General features: G+C 39.4%; 1 protein-coding gene across 2 annotated transcripts in view; it reads left to right on the plus strand.

Moving 5' to 3' along the window:
• Window positions 1-17,757, plus strand: part of otud7b (OTU deubiquitinase 7B) — a 45,582-nt gene that overhangs the window by 20,605 nt on the left and 7,220 nt on the right. The window contains exons 2-10 of one of the 2 annotated variants that reach the window (XM_084944345.1): window positions 2,760-3,006; window positions 4,346-4,516; window positions 5,326-5,553; window positions 8,617-8,718; window positions 9,142-9,269; window positions 12,273-12,379; window positions 12,703-12,830; window positions 14,747-14,896; window positions 15,936-16,053. In XM_084944345.1, coding sequence (XP_084800471.1) covers window positions 2,922-3,006; window positions 4,346-4,516; window positions 5,326-5,553; window positions 8,617-8,718; window positions 9,142-9,269; window positions 12,273-12,379; window positions 12,703-12,830; window positions 14,747-14,896; window positions 15,936-16,053 — 1,217 coding nt within the window. In that variant the 5' untranslated portion in view covers window positions 2,760-2,921. The remainder of the gene's footprint in view (window positions 1-2,759; window positions 3,007-4,345; window positions 4,517-5,325; window positions 5,554-8,616; window positions 8,719-9,141; window positions 9,270-12,272; window positions 12,380-12,702; window positions 12,831-14,746; window positions 14,897-15,935; window positions 16,054-17,757) is intronic. The other variant, XM_084944346.1, reaches the window with a different exon arrangement.

Raw genomic sequence — 17,757 nt, forward strand, 5'->3', positions numbered from 1 at the left:
GTGGATAACAGCATAATTCCCACTTCCTCTTAGGGGTAATTTTTCTTCTTCTGTTACACATATTCTAGATGATACTGAAATATAATTGAGTGTATTATGACTGTATTATAAGAAAATATATAAAAGAGAAATTGTTTGCCAAATGTTTGGCAAAGATGGATGGAAGCCCTCTGAAGACATAGTAAAGTGCTTACCAGCTCTGTATTTTTAATGTTGGACTAATTCTTTTTTACCTCATAGTGGGCATTCGTGCAGCCCTTCAGTTAATTGTTTGTTTGAAACTAACTGTTGTAGCTCCCCCTTTTGGAAACAAGGTCTTGACAGCAGCTGGATGGAGCTTATGTCTTCACAGCCAAAGTTGTGTGGCTTAGATGAACATGTCATGGATATCTACTCTCACTAATATCACACAGAGCCCAAGAAAAAACAAACACACAAAAAAACCACAGTGAAGCATCCTGAGACCTGAGCTTTTGGTGCACCGGGTTTACGTATGCACTCCTCAAACATTCACTAAGGGTGAAAGGGAAAGCATTAGAGATTTTTTTTGTCTCTATTTCGTATCTCCAACTGAATATTTTTGGTTAATTGATCACGTTGGCTACAGCACCAAAACAAAATAGAGGCCCGTTGGTTTGATTTGGTCCCAAATTACATCCGTCAGACCAGGGCTACTTTGATTCATAGTCTTTGTCTGCTGTGCATCGATTGCCCTCTATATCCTTTATGCCAACGGCCCGTCGATCCTTAGTCTGTCTTTATTTCAGTCCTGATGATGTTTCTGTATTGATTTTAGTGGCAAACTGAAGCTTGCTCACTGTGGGTCCTTCGGCTCTGCCATTGAAATTTGAAGACTAATCGATTTCAAATGAGTGAAAGGCACGACGTGTTTCCTCATACCAAACCACTCCCTCAGGCTGTACTTGGATGTGACACGTCTTCACTTCTTTTACCTCTTGCTTTGCCAGACATATAATTCCACATAGTTAGTTATTTCTTTGCTTTATCTTAAATTTATCTTAGTCTTTGCTTAATCTACACTCGATGTACAAGAGTAAATATAAAGTACAGATGTGGCAGCACTGGACTTCAGCTTGTTGGTTCCACAGATAGTATAAAAGATGGACATTGGCAAATTACCAGTTGGTTAGTGAAGTCTGGGAAAAATGTTTACTGAGAGCATATAAAAAATAAAAAAAAATCTGAAAGTGTCCCCCCCCCCCAGTTCCAGGAAAGATGCATCACTGTGTCATTATAGTTTCTACAAAACATGCACAAGTTGTCCGTTCCCATCTTTTTAATTTCTGGTTGAACAACACTTTCACAGCAACAGTTATGAATAATTTGGAAAGTCGCCATTCTCGTTTGTTGGTTAGTAGGGATTTTCTTGGTAAAAGCCATGACCTTTTCCAGTTAATGTTTTCAGAAATATTCATATAGGGTGTTGGTATTTCTGTGAACAAGGTTTCCCATTATTTTCTTGACTGCTTGCTGACTGGTCATTGTGGAGCAATCATAGTCACAATCATTGGACTAAACGAGTGGTATGAAGTTTTATATGTAGGTGAAGATGCTAAAATGCTGTCTGCATCAACAACAATATTCTCTGCATTTTACAGGAAATGAATAGCAGCTGACCCAGGGGCTGACAGTTACTACCAATCAAAACAAATCTTCTTTTTACATTAAATGGGAATACAATTCTTTGAAGAAACTTTCAGTTAAGATGGTTTAAATGTGAATAAGGTGAATCTTTCACATATTGTTTGTTTTACACAACAGCACAACTAAATTTAAAAAGTTGGAATAAGAAGCTCTACATGCAGATCAACTCTTTGTCTAGTTTGACACAATTTACATTTGATTGATTTCTTTCTTAATTGCAAACATACAACAACCATGCTTTCTAGCAGAGATAAGTGCATCATGCAGGATGGATATATAGATATATAATTACAAAAAATATATAAATTATAAAAAGTACTATATTTTTATAGATAAAGGTATCTTTTTTTGATGGGCTAGTAAATATCTATAGGGCCAGTAAATTGCTCAATAGCAAAAATGCAGTCTTGGTGTATTGTAGATATGTTGCAGTTGCGCCGTAACAGAAAATGTTGAAGAACGTTAAACCAAAGTAAAATTTCCACCAAGCACACCAATCAGTTGTGTGACACTACATTCTCTCTTTAGATGAGATGCGGAGACACTTCCTCAAATAAATGTAGTTTAGTGGGAAACCATGTAGTAAATTATACTTGGTGCACACTCATTTACTCTTTCAGCAGGTCATATTTGCAGGTGTGATTGAAGCACTTGTCTTGATTCCAGACTTTACAGGGATCATGAGTCATGACTTTTAAATTTTTAACTTGTCAGCTTTAATTAAAGAGTCTTCATAAAAGCAGCTGAAACCACACAGTAAAGTTTCCCACATGACAAACATCACACCTCGCAGAGCTACTCGACTTGTCATTTGACTCCCGTTAGTTTCTGTGCAAGCAGTTAGTGAAACCTGTGCTCTTTGTGTGTCTCTGCTGTTTTCATGGGCGGGACAAGTGACTGTGAAAGGTGTCAAGTTCAAAAACATCCAGGCCACAACAGGTTTATATTCAAAAAGGGGTTGAATAAGGTTATTATATCACCTCTTGCACTCTTTTCATTTCTTATGAGCTGATTAATGTGGATGTTTAAACTCTGATGGGTTTTTACCTGCAGCCTTAATCTTACTTTGTCTTCTTTCCCCCCTTCTTTTTCAGGTGTGGCTGACAGACTAGCTGAAGGTAGAGGCCGACTCCACCTTATCCATTCACTTTGCTGCCCTGTCGGGGAGAGCAGAGTACAGTTTTTTTTCTTTCTCTCTCTCTCTCTTTCTTTTTAATGCCTGGATGCAACCCGCCAACTTGTGAATTCATGATCACATGACCGTGGATATGGACGCAGTCCTGTCCGACTTTGTCCGTTCCACTGGAGCTGAACCGGGATTGGCCAGAGACCTGCTAGAGGGTGAGTTACTGAGGATGGTAGAATTTCATTATTAACAATATTGCAAAGCTAAAGTGATGAATGCAACATGACGTTTCCTTTCTCCTTCCTTAATGGATGTTAGTTCAGACTGAGCCTTAATTTAAAGTATAGTTTATTGTTTAAATTAAGACTTGAACTTAAATATTAAGACTAAACAAGCAGCAGTGTTTTAATGATGTATTTCACGATGTATAAAATAGTTGGTAATAGATGGAGCCAGGCATAAAGCTTGCTTTGCTTTATATTTATGTTTCTCGCACTTGTGGTTTGATGTGATATTTATTAGCTTTTTGACTGCAAATAATTAGATTGAGATTAAATTAAGAAGAGCTGCTGTTGTCACTTTTCTTTCACAGTAGTGCAGTGATTAGTGCTTGGTTTGAATCTTCTAACCTGTTGAGAGTTTCCTGTGTGGAGTTTACATGTTTCTTCTGGCCCTGTGCAGATTTCTCTGTGGGTTTTCCAGCTTCCTCCCACAGTTCAAATAAATCCTTTTTTTAAGTTGATTGGTGGTTCTAAATTGGCCAATGATGTGTGATAAACAAAGTGTGTGATGTTTATGGAATAAAGAAGTGTATGAATGCGGTTAACTGTGGTCGAAGGTTCCTGGAGTTGTAAGGCTAAAAAAGCCCTATAAATGCCAGTCTATTTCTGTTTCCTCCACCTGAGTTCACGCTCTCTCTCAGCACAGCTTTGTTGCATCACCAGCGTTGCGTTCCAGCTGTGCTTTCCACATCATTAGAAAGCACCACTTTCTTCTAGTAGCTTCCTTCAATGTGAAAATACAGATGTAAAGCGAAAACTTATCAGATCTGTTTGTCTTTACACTTTGATCCCTTCTATTTTTAATCCATTAATTTCATTTCTGCTTCAAGTAAACTTAAAAAAAAAAAAGCAGAAGTGGGGATGTAGTTATAGAAAGTTAACTGGAGATGATGTTCCAGGCAGTGGACTCAGTAAGGTGCTTTTGGCTTTTTACTGTTAATTGTGCTATCAAAGTCTAATAGAACGAAGGTATTACTAGTGTTAGCAGGGCTCCTGTTGCCTAGCAGCAGCACAAGTTGCAGATAAGAATATGGGTTAAAATGTAATGCATTGCAGCAACATCAGCAAGACAGCGAGCTGAGGCGTTTATCCAAGTAAAGGAATGTGTCAGCGGCCTTTGGGTACAACACAAAGCCCGTGTTGCATTGACTTGTGGTAAATATTTAAACTGATGAGGAATCAGTCATTTGCTTGCCAAAAAGATTCAGGTAGTCCTGTTGGAGCAGTTAACTCAGACAGATGTTTCTGTCTCTCCCTACCTCTCTCTTCGTAGGCAAGAACTGGGATTTCACTGCTGCCCTCAGTGACTTTGAGCAGCTGCGACAGGTGCATGCTGGGAACCTGTCGTATTCGTTCACAGAAGAGCGAACGTATCTGGCCCCTGAAAAGGAGATGGCTCGGGTAGGACGGCCTATACTCCATCGCCAAGATGAGGTGGTGCAAGGTGAGGTTCTCAGGAAGTGAGTTAGTCCAAAACACGAGTTCAGTTTGCAGTTTATTAGGTGCACCAACTTAATCTAAATGTTTTGACTACAGCAAACATGCAGTGACTACATATCAGCTGATAAAATGACAATTACAGAGGGTTTAAACGTCACAATATTTTTGTAATCTGGTGCTGGCAATGGAGGCTTGAGGCTCGAGTGTGTGAGAACCCAGATTCCCTGATGACACAGGGATGTAACTGCAAAGGTTGGAAAAGATGAGAAGTTTAAACTTTCTGTATTACTTTTTCATGGTTAAGCACTGATATGTTATTTTTTCTTTCTTTTTTCCTGAATAGCGACAGTGGTTTAGGAGTAGACTGCAGTAGTTTCAATATGAGTAAAAATGGTTGCAGAGCTGGGTTGATGTCACAGCTTCTGTGATGACCACGGTGTAACGCTGACAACAGCACCAAGTCAGCGAGCAGTTTTCCGATAATAAGCCCTGTTGGTGTTTCAGCTGTGATATGCAAAATTCTACGTTACAATTCACATTGGATGTTTGGGCGAAAGTTTAGTTGAGCTGTCTCTTAGTTTAGGTGAGTCCACACTTTTTAAAATGCAGGCATGTCCCCCTGCTGCCAAAAATAATGTATCATTCCCGAAAGGTTACTAATGCACCGTTTCATTCCTTATCAAATAAAAATACTAGCAATTGTCCTACCGCTTAATATTCCAGTCTACCCTGAGACTAAACATAATAACTACAAATCATAATGTGCAAATATGCACTTTGTGCAACACCCTTTTTTTCTCTCTCTCTCTGTAGCTACAGAGAAGCGTTTGTCGAGGGGTATTTCTCATGCTAGCTCTACCATCGTTTCTCTGGCCCGCTCTCACGTCTCGAGCACCGGCGGTAGCAGCAATGAGCCTCTTCTGGACACGCCCCTGTGCACTTTCCAACTGCCAGACCTCACTGTGTACCGGGACGACTTCAGGAGCTTCATTGAGAGGGACCTTATTGAGCAGTCCATGATGGTGGCCTTGGAGCATGCCGGTTAGTATAACTCTGTACCATACATGAGATTTTAGGCTTGACTTGGTTGCAGATAAAAGACAGTTCTTACTCCCCGCGTGCTTTTGAAGTGACACGAGTGTTTGTTGTTTCTATTCCAAAATATATTGCCTACTCCTGCATTTATAAGACAACAGATGTACTGCTTCTGTTTTAAATATTTGGATTTAAAATCATGGCATGCTGTTTTAAGGGACATTTGTTGTGACTAGTTCATGTTAAATTACCAACTAGGGTAAAATGCTATTTTGCAGTGGTAGCTTGGCCCCTTTGAAGAACTTGTTTTGTTGTTACTTTGACCCGCCACTTCCAAATGTAAATTTTGTATCCAGAGTGTCAGCTGGTGGTTTTGTGAAATATATTTTGAGACATTTCTTGTTCGGTCCTTGCCTCTCTGTCTTCCGTCTTCTCCTTGTCGTCACCTCGCTGGGCAGGCAGCATGGACAGCTAAGTTTGTGAATGACATAATTCGAGAATGAGTCGATGTAGGAGCTTCAAATTTATACCATAGGTGTATCTACTAAACCTCTTTGACAAGTTCAAATCTTAGTGACCTAGACCTAAAAGTCAAAGGTCAAGATCCTGAACATTTGTAAATGTGATAACTTGAAACCAAGGTCTTCTAATATGTGTCTTCTAAGACGCTGAGCGGTAACACTGGCAGTCGCCAGTATTTTTTATTTTTTTCCCCTTTCTCTAATGACCCACCACGAGTCTAGTTGTGCTCAAAGTTTATGTTAAAAGGTTCTTCGTTCCCAACCTTACCAACTGCTACTCAGAAGAGATAATCTGATTATCGAGTAGTGCTGGGCGATATGACGATATATATCGTGTGGACAATAGAAAAGTGTATTTCGTGCCATTTGTCTTCTACCGTTTCTAACCTAATTTTATAAATTATTACATAAAATATATCATTAACCCTTTAAAACCGGTCGGAGCAGGCACACTCTGTTTTGCCTATCTATTTTTAAATCCCTGTAGAACTGGAACCACATAAGCTAGCGCAATATTTATTTATTTTTTTGCGTATGAAACCAGAGGAGTTGTACTTACATCTTATGCCATTAGCTTGTCCTAGGTCAAGGTTTCCTTCAACATATAGCTTTGCAAAATTTGCATAAAAAGCATTTGCAACAACAAAAACATAATATTGCAGAAACGCGCTTTGCCGATCCGATCAGTTGTTCATAACACTTCCTACGCTGGAATATACGTCAGCGCGAACTATCGCATGTCCGCCATTACCTGGCCGAAACCGGACATGACATCATATTAAAAAATGTAGTTTTTTACCTTCAGGGCCTTATAAGCCTATGCTGGTGTTCCTAAAAGTCAAGTTCGACTTTATGCTTTTCTGTATCGTTTCTGGGATGCTTATAACTCAAATTACACTGTTGGAATTAGTTTATTTTGATGCACATGCTTTTTTTTTTTTTTTTTTTTTTTTTTTTGCAAATTTGCATTATAATATTTATTTCCATTTTTCCTGCAGTATATAAAAATTAGTGTATCTCAAAAATAAAACTATGAAGACACTCAAAATAAATTTCTCGTGGTTGGAAACTATTTTGTGCAACTTTTTTGTATTTACAGTTTTAAAGGGATAAGCCTCTGAAATTACTAGAAATATATGTAAAAAAACAAAAAAAACTATTTTCAATTTTTTTTTTTTTTTTTTAGTTTATTGCACTTTTTTGCAATTTATGTAGTTACTATGGATACAGCAGTCTTTCGCACAAGGCACGCTGTATGAAAAAATGTCCCAGCGCCATAAAGAAATCACAGGAGCCATCTCGCGTTACATTTGTAAAGGCATGGCTCCTGTTTATATAGTTGAGAAGGACAGCTTTCGTGACCTTGTCAAAGTCCTTGATCCGAGGTACGTTATGCCCGGTCATAAGCACTTCAGTAAAGTCGAGTTACCTCGCTTATATGACGCATGCTGGGCCAAAGTAGAGAAGGATGTTTGCAGTGTCGTGCATTATGCCTTGACGACTGACCTATGGACAAGCAGAGATACGCAGCCCTACATTGGCGCAACCATCCATTTCATTAACAAAGGCCTCTGCGCTGGTATATCGTGATATATATCTCTGTGAAGGTTCTCAGTCATCCAGGTCATCGTAGTCAAAGGAGCTTGCAGGTCAGAATTTCTGACCTCAGGAATTCGCATGATAAGGTGGGGCCAGGTTTCACAATGAGCTCACCCGAAACCCTGGCTGATTGGGACCCACACCCATTTTCACACCTTGACTCAGGCGATTAGAGGATCATCAGGGGGTCCTTTTGTCCCTCTTTGGGGGGATACCACACTTAAATCTGGGACTCCCCACCATTTGACCTTAGAACTGAAGAAGCTTCTCGGATGAGAGGTGAAACGTCTTCAAGCAACTTAAAGAAGTCCAGATGCTTTTCTTTGCAAGCTCCTTTGACCGTGATATATATCGTTATCGTGATATAAAATAATTCATATCGTGATAAATATTTTTTCCATATCGTCCAGCACTATTATCAAGGTTCTTCTTCATCTAGTATTGTAGGACTTTTACCCAACAATGTGAAGTGGGTTGCGATTACTGTTGTTGTGAACTGGCACTGCATAAATAAAATTGAATCAAAATTTGTGTTGAATTTCTTATTTTGTGCTCACCTCGTGTGTGCAGCTAGGGCAGGAAAATAGACTGTTTTCAACATCATTATATTAAATTGTGACAGTAAACACATAACTCATTCAAACAGCTCTGACAGTTGTAGCAAAATCTGAATACCTGTAAAGGCAGAGGTGTTGTAATCACTAACTCATAATTATAGGCTATGACTTTTGAAGGTGAATCGTTTCATTCCAAAATAAGACAAAATGACACACTGCTGAGACTGCTGACACGAGAGGAAAACCTTCTCTGGAAGTCTTTTGACTTGAAAATCACATGTTGACACAAATGACTATCTTTTTGAGGATTTGCACAGCAGTTGTTTTGGATGAATACTTCACCATATTTGTCATGCAAACATGTGAGTTAAACATTTATTATTCACCTGCAGGGCGGCTGAACTGGTGGACAAAAGTGGTTTCAAACTGCCAGAGTCTGCTACCTCTGGCAACAAGCGGAGATGGAAATTGCCTGCTGCATGCAGCCTCGCTCGGTGAGTATCACGGGCCTTTCAAACAAGACCCCAATACAGTGTAGGTTCACACTCCATTAGCATTCATTAAGGGAACTCCAGTGTTAGCTTAAGCACTAATTGCATTTTACAATGTTGCCGTGCACGTTCACTTTGCCTTTACAGCCCACTTAGGAGTCCTAGCTCAGAAAATTAATAATGCTCCAACTGTGCAGGCATTGTTCCAGACTTTTATAGTAGGTGTGAGTATAATATTCATGTGCTTAACTTGTTCTCATTAAAAGACAGTTAGACCCTTTAGCCATTGTAAGTTTGTAGTTTTATTTGGGACATGACAATACAGGAAAAACCCCTGAAACATCTGCACACCTATATGATTAGATGTGGTTGTACAAAAGATTCTGTTGATGTGTGTTTAACGACCTGATTTTGTTTCTATTGCAGGTATGTGGGGCTTTCACGACCGAGACTTGATGCTGCGGAAGTCCCTGTACGCGCTGATGGATCACGGGTTGGAGAGAGAGGCACTGAAGCGCAGGTGGAGGTGGCAGCAGACCCAGCAGAACAAAGAGGTCTGTCACAGAGGCTGCACATTAGTCTTGACTATCTTTGTTATTCCCATGACTGTATTAGAGAAGTTACTAGGCAAGTTGAGGCTTTTCACATGCCTTGCATGCCAGATAATTCAAGTCAGCCTGCATAACATTTGATATTTAACGAGTAGCATGCAGTTCCACCAGTGCTATACAGCCATTAAGGAGGATGTGTGTAAAGTAGAGATGAAACAGCAGAAGATGAAGGGGCAGCGCTAGTGCACAGAATAAGATAAACAAGGTGTAGTTTGAATTCTGAATCATTAGAATTTAGTTTTCGTTTTTATTTAGTTTCCTCCACTACTACTACATTTTTACTACTTACATTTGATTTACAATAATTAGTAAAACAAGATATGGGGTTGCACCAGGAAGGGTATCTGTGGTAAAACTGAGAAAGCCTGTGGTGTGGGAGCAGCTGAAAGGAGTAAAACAGGTACTTTCGATAAATTGTCTTTTGGCCTTCATTTTCATCAAAAGAAAACTTTTTTTTTTTAAATATATTTTTGTAAACCCCTTACCTTTCTGAATTCACTCTGTTCCTGGTTGTGTTATGTTTAGTTTAGTTTAAGTTATTCTTTGTTTTTTCAGTTAAATTATAATTAAAGTACAAAGAAATGGAAACTTGTAAATCTATTTTCCCGCATTTTTGACCAGTATTTAGTATTTATTATTTTATTTTTTAAATTTATTTTTAATTGTGCAGCAGTACTCTGGATTAAATTCAAACATTTTTAGCAGCGCTGTTGTATTTAAAAAAAATAAAATAAAATAAAAAAGTGGCACTTGCAGGTTTACATATCAAACCAAATTTCCATGTAACTCATTATTGGTTAACTAACTTTTGAAAATTGTTGTTTTTACCATGAAAAGTCACCTTTGTCCTTTTTTTGCAGCCATGGCAACATGACTGATGGCCATATCAAATTCAAACATTGATTTTGAGATAGTTTTATCACTCTGAAATGTAACTCTAAGCACAAGTATCTCCACCTTTTTTCTTAGTTGCGTACTGATAACGCTTTTTCGCAATGTGGCAAAAACAGGATTTTAGAGCCTGTTTTACACAACACAACTTTTATCTCATGAAAGCTTAAAATTGTAGCACAGCAAGTATGTTTTTTTTAAAGTGGATGCAGACAGCATGCACATACCCGCAGTAAGAGGAAACCACATGAATGACTGCATGATGTTCACCCGTTCTTCAGCAGAATATCTGAGGCATCCTCAAGCAAATCACTTAAACCAAACACGCTCTAGTGGAGCTGCTCCGTGGGCAGTGCTCGGGCCTGTGGCTGCTCTGTGTGAATTTAGGTCATTGATTTTATTTGGTGGCTGTCAAAACTGGCCACAAATCAAGTTTGACCATTCATTTAAACAAAACATTCGAATATCGTACTTTGTGCATTAATTCCACACGAGTACAAAACCAGAGTGAGATATAACTGCTTCTATAGCTTCTACATTTATTTCAACATAAAGATGTCCTTTTTAAGCTCTACGTAGCATTAACAAATACAGTTATTGGGTTAAGCTATAGAAGAATGGCCGGTTGATACGCTGAGTAAGCTCTGCTGTGACAAACATGGAATAATCTTTTCCTCAACATAAAACAGGAAAAATTCAAACCTCCCGGGACCTGCAGCGCTTGAAGTTTTTATCACTCATCTATTCATTATTCAGTAAGAAGAGTTAATGTTCCACTATGCTGACTAAGTTTGTAATGTTTACAAACAGGGCTCTGAGTGTTAATCACTCTGTGTTTAGCAGTGTTGGGTTGTGAACTATTTACCATCATTATCACACAGTTGTTGTTGTTACTTCCTGTAAGTGTGGCAGTGACACAGACATTAACATCTGTAATAGGTCTCTTTAATTTTCTATAATAATATTTTTAATATGCAGCATAAACACGTGTCGTTGTTAAGCAACAAGGTAATACCTCTGTGAAACCAAATGTAATATGCTCTAATTACCTCTGGCTTGCTCAGTTTGCTAATGTGATAGCTTGTCTGCTGTCAGTGTAGACCTTTGTGTTTTTCTTGCTTTGCTCATAGTTGGTTCTGAAGTCTTCTCTCCTTCCTGCATTTTGTTAAAGTGGAAGCAGGAAGGAGAAGAATTTAAAATTATTAGCTCCAAGTTTGAAATGAAAGCTCACTTTTACTTGTGATGGCAGAGCAATGCAGACGCACCAGCACAGGTCTATATGCAAACAGCAATGTTGACCACTTATAGCAGGAATTAAACACAGTACTATAAATTTAACCTTTGAGATCAGCAGCTTGGACAGAGTTAAGTTCACATCTATCCTTTCCATCTGAATTGTACTTCTGGGTCAGAGCCATGTTATAACCAGAACAGCATTTTAACCCTGCACCGCAATATTCAACGTAACCTGACGTGCACCTCCCAAGAAATGGAACTACAAATCGGGTCAACGCATACCCCGACGTCTTGAATGGCGTGGAAGGTTGCAGTGTAGGGATAAAAGGAGTTTCCGGTTACTACTCAAGTTAAGATGTAAAGTCTAAATCAAGCTTCAAGTTCGCATCTAAAGGTCATATGGAGCTTTAAGCTATTTGGCATCCCTGTCATTTAACATACCCTGGACGCGTTTGCCTTGAATTGTTCAGCTGATATTTGTCCTCTTATGTTTCCTAATTGTCAGTTTAACTGCACACTCGATCACTGCTCTCTTCTCATGCCAGCAGCAGTGCAGCTTTTCCAGATTTTCCACAGATGACTATTGATTCTCGCAAACCAATGTCAGTTTAATTTAATTTAATAAAATTTAGAATATGTGTTGACAGCTCTGCTCTGTCGCTGCTGTACGAGCGACAGTACGTTTCTAAAGGCTCTAGACTCAATTGTCTGCATGTAACCTTGAGGTGAGACGCCATAACGTCAGTACATGCTTTTGTGACATTTGACACGGCCTCTCTAAATGGCAGTTGTGTTTGTGTGCCCTTCTTTTTTCCTCAGTCTGGGCTGGTGTACACGGAGGAGGAGTGGCAGAAAGAGTGGAATGAACTGTTAAAGCTCGCCTCCAGCGAACCGAGAATACACTACAGCACCAACGGCACCAACGGGTAAGGCCTGGCCCGGACAATGCAGTGACTGTTAACCCAGCACACTTAGTCACAGTCATGTTTTTATTCATGAACAGACAAGCACAGTCACAACTGAGTGACCGGCCCTCATTAGTCCATCTGCTTTTTTACTGTGGCAAACAAAAGTCCACTGGGTCGAATGCAGTGACTGTAAAGCTATAAAAACCAAAGCCACACTAACACAATGTGGTTTTTAAGTTTTACTGTTAGCCAAAGTTTCAAGTTGGTAGTAATAAACTGTTATCTTTGGTGTAAACAATCATCTCTGATAAACAAGAAACTGTTGCTGTCGTTGTTTCCAGAGCGGAGTCTTCAGACGAGCCGGTTTATGAGAGTTTGGAGGAGTTTCACGTCTTTGTCTTGGCTCATGTCCTTAGAAGGCCCATCGTGGTGGTCGCTGACACCATGCTGAGGGACTCGGGAGGAGAGGGTAAATAAGCCTGAAAAGACTTTTCATTATTTCACTTTCAATTTAGTTTTATTGTTTTTAAATGTTCCATTTTCATTAGTTTCCGTTTTTAACCTGCAGCCATGAAAGTCTGATGAGGGATTGTTGTCAACCCTCCGGGCGTGCGGCGGGAACACCCAACTTTCTGAGCACTCTAAGCCGAGATCGAGGGGACGTAGGATTTTCAAATTAATGCCTTAGCTACATCTACTAAAACTCTTGGATGTTTGAATAAACCTTTACCTCAAGGTCAGAGGTCAGGTTTTTGGAAAATTTCGTGAACACAATAAGTTAAAAAAAAGATGTCACTGTAGATTTTTAGGTTTTTATTAGATGCAAGTTGTAAGTAGTTCAGAATACTTATTACAATACACATGTGAAGATGTCACAGTAAATATACACTCAACTGCCACTTTATTAGTTAGAGCAGAAATTAACTAAGTCTGACAGCATTTACTGGCTGACAGGAGTGGCACACAGTGTGGTCCTCTGCTGCTGTAGCCCGTCTTCTGTTTTTTTTGGACCATCATCTATAAAAACCTTAGAGCTGCTCGTGTGGGTCATCTTGACTATATCTACGTGCCTAAATTGCTGCAGATATTTGCATTAAACGGTTGAACAAGTGTACTCAAAGTTGCCGATTTGACCAAACTGACAAAAACCACAACTAAAGCTGTTTCCTGTATGTTTTTTAAATTCCCAATGACCCGCTGAAGCTGTGGTCTGCACATCGACAGTCTTTCTGTGCACATGCTGCAGTTTCAAGCTAACAGGCTAGCTGAGACAGAAAGCGATGTTGTTGATGGAAGATGTTTTCAAAAGTGGTGGTGCCAGCCTCCTTACACGAATGTAGCAGGGCCTGTTTATTTTCTGTCCACTTATACCCAGAAAATGTCTTTTTCCCCTTCAAAGAACATAATCTGTCTTCATTTGGATTCTTGAATCTCCAGCTTATGAAAGATATGAAGTCACTGACCAGAAATGGGCTTTTCATAAAGTCGCGGAACCAGAAAACATTACCAGCTGCAGCACAATAATCTCAAAGTGATGTAAAGGCTAGTTTTATTTGTATGAGCAGCCAGTTTATGAAAAACTCAGCTGTAGGTAGATCTCGTTTGCTCGACTAAATGCAATTAAACTTTTGAGGACTTTATGCTAACCAAAGTGTACGTGAGACGGTTACATGAAACATTTTGGATTAAATTAAAGCATGTAAATAACATTGTGTGTTTTCCAGCGTTAGTGGAAATTAGTTGGGTACATTCACATGGGATTAAGATTCCAGATGAGCTCAGCTTTTTTTAAGACTATTTTTCTGTGAACAGGACTGTAGATGTTTGTCATTTACAGATTACAAAACTGAGGCCAAACAAAAGCTTTGAACCAGATAATCTGTGATTCATGATTGCAGTATTTCAAATGAACTCTGCCCTTCTGATATCTTACAGTTAAAACAAACAGTATGAACTCCTGGCAGCCTTTTATGTTTTCCCCGTGCTTCAGAGGGTTTCTCTGGTTACAGCTGGGCTGTGACGGCTTGCCTGTCTCATCCCAGGACAGGTCTCACAAAAGACTCATCTTAATAACATTAGAGTTTCTCTTCCTTGTGGAATAAGGTTAAATAAATATATTGGAGCACTTTGTTTGGAAAAACAAATGTGAAACCAGCATTCTTGGGAATAAACTGAAGCATGAACAGTTTGCTATCTTTTAGTAGCTGTTGTTTTTTGATAATGATCTTTTCAATTTCAAGTAGATTAAAAATCTTCCAACAAGTGAAGTATTGTCCTTGTATATCTTTATTGTTTACTCGTATGTTTCTGTTGTGCTTTACTGACTGAGAAACAGCTGAGGTCCCGTTTCGCAGATGTTTAATGTGCTTATTACTCACCCTCCAGCTTTTGCTCCCATCCCATTCGGAGGCATCTACCTACCGCTGGAAGTGCCAGCTGCCAAGTGCCACCGCTCTCCGCTGGTCCTGGCATACGATCAGGCGCACTTCTCTGCTCTGGTCTCCATGGAACAGAAGGACAGCTCGAAAGAGCAAGGTGATGCTCTCCATCATCCTTTAAAATGATCACATAAATATTGATTCCTTTTTCAAGGGCTGGTAGTAAGCAGCTGATATCTTAAAGCCATAAAGGAGAGTACATCAATCAGGGGAATGCTTATACAAATATTCCCCCAGAGAAGTTGATGAGTTTCTAGTAAGCACTAGGGGTTTCTTTCTTACTTTACAGCTTGGTGCCGCTGCTTGATGGGGAAGTCCTTTTTGCGTATTGTTCTTGATGATTTATTTGGGAATGATGACTAAAGAGAACTGGGCTTTTGAGTATACCTCGTGATCCATGGAGCTCAGCTCCAGGTTGGGCTAAAAATACAAGATGAAAGATGTTATCAGGGGTCCAGTAATGTGTTTTTTTTTTGTTGTTGTTGTTGTTTTTAAACAACTGGAAAAAAAGATATTATTAACACTAGAGCACCAGCACACTCATGTGTAGATTTGTTTTCCATTTAGTCACAGCTCTCTTCTCTTTTTGTAAGTACTGCACTCTCGCCTGAACTTGACTAAACTACGGTGAATGCCTCTGACAGCATTTGCACACTAAAAAACTGCCCACAAAAAAACCCCAGTGACCCCAGGAATCCAAGGCTGTGCTTCTGGCTCGGACGTGGTTGGTCTGCTTCTTCACTTTGTGACTTCTTTGGCGTGCAGTGAATCTTGGGATAGGTCGAGTCACATTTGTGGGGAGCCTTGTTTATACTACTCCTGATGCAGCCTTGGAAGGATTTGCAATCAAATAGGGACGCAGCCATAGTCTGAATTCCCATGCTAATGTCAATAAGCATGGGAATTCAGACCATGCAGTGATTTAATGTTTTCCAATTGCAAGAGTGGAGTCTAAATCCTGATTTTGTGCACGGTTTACATATCTATACTTGAAATTCACTGCACAGAAAACTCAAAACCATCCAAAGCCAACTGCTAAATATTAAATAGGAGATGAAAGATGCGGTTTGCACACAGTCCTCACTTATGTAGGTGTATTTTTATTGTTTTCTGATGTTTATTCTTGTTTCCACCAGCAGTTGTGATCCCTCTCACTGACTCAGAGCACAAAATGCTGCCACTGCACTTTGCTGTGGATCCAGGGAAGGACTGGGAGTGGGGGAAAGATGACACAGACAACGTGATGCTAGCAAGGTACAAAAAGATTTTACGTTTTTTAAATCCAGCTTTGGTTGTCTGTTCTGTTTGGTTTGTCAGTTACAAAGGACACGGTTAACAACTAGAGTGGCACATGCTCACTTGTGCGCGCTTGCCCTTATCGACAGCTGTCTCTTTAACACGAGTCTCAGTGTGTAGGGATTGACTGCTGACTCCAGATTAGTGACAATTAGATTAGCTCAGACGCTTCTCTATGAATGAACCAGAGGAAGGAGCACTAAAATAGCCGCTCTGCAAAAAAAAATAACCTTCCACCCTATTTACGTCAGTGAGTGACACCAGAGGTCTTATTCAGATGAAACGGCGGGCTGAGATGATATTATGTGAGTGGCTGTTAACATTGTTTGAAAAGGTCATTGACTTAAAAGGCCATAGCACAACAAGAGTATACGACAATGAGATGCTTTTAGTGATTTTGCCATTTACTCCACCATTTAGATCCATGTGAGTCTTTACTTACTTTATTTTAACTTTACCTTTAAAGAGCACGTATTCTCATTATTTCCAGCTCCATCTTTGTACTCGGGGACTCTGACAGAGCAGCTTTCTATGAGTCACTGTTTGGATTAATTCCTTATTTTGTACATGGGCTTATTTTAAAGTGACTTTTGGTTACACTTTATAATACCCATCATTAATTGTGAGTTGATAGGCAGTTAGAAAGATGGCTTATCTGAGTGAAAGGGCAGGTTTACAAGATGGTAATAAGACCTGCTATGATGTGTGGTTTGGTCATGGTGGCACTAAAAAGAAGAAAAAAAAGAGGAGGCAGAGCCGAGCCAAAGATGTTAAGATTTTTACTTGGAGTGAACAGGAATGACAGGATTAGAAGTCAGTGCATCAGAGGGACGGCTCAGGTCGAGCGAGACAAGGCTGAGATGGTTCGGACATGTGCAGAGGAGGGACAGTGGATATATTAGACAGATGATGTACATGGAGCTGCCTGGTAGGAGGAGAAAAGAACACCTCAGATAAGATTCATGGATACAGTGACAGAGGACATGCAGACTGTTGGCGTGACAGAGGAGGATGCTAGGGGCAGGGTGAGATGGAGGCGAGTCTTCAAGGCAGATTTTGATGACATGCACACACGGTTGTATATGTCACGTACTTGAAGTTATTTGCTTGTTTACGATTGTAAAACATGGGGGGGGGAAAGACATGTCTTTTTAACATTTGTAAAACAAGTAATAGTAATATAAATTTCAGTTTTTTAAAAGCCAACCAAAATTATATTTATAGATGCACTGCAGTGTTTAGCTGTCCTCAGTCTGTTATGCTGTTATTAATAGAAATGGAAATAATAGAAATATCCTTTATTGTTCCTCATTGGGGAAATTCATGTGTTCCAGCAGGAAAGTGAAAAATGGAGTATGCAGATTCACACACAAGTAAAGAATATAAAATAAAATAAAATAAAATAAAATAGAAGAAATAAGACAGTACAGGACAAATTTACAACAAAAGAAAAAAAAATACAGTGAATGTTACATTAAATGGCAAAATTTACTTGTTACTGTTTATTTATGAGCAATTAAAAGTATTACCCAGCTTTCTTATGATTAACGACAATGCTGCGTATCCAAGGTGACCATATTAGAGACATTGTTGCTTAATGACATCATTCAGAACCAAAAATGGAAAAAAACCCATCAGAAACTGAACATTTACAGCAGCTGA

Source organism: Perissodus microlepis, chromosome 11 (assembly GCF_051167445.1).
Source record: "Perissodus microlepis isolate ML-2025 ecotype Zambia chromosome 11, ASM5116744v1, whole genome shotgun sequence".
In the NCBI taxonomy this organism is placed as follows: Eukaryota; Metazoa; Chordata; class Actinopteri; order Cichliformes; family Cichlidae; genus Perissodus; species Perissodus microlepis.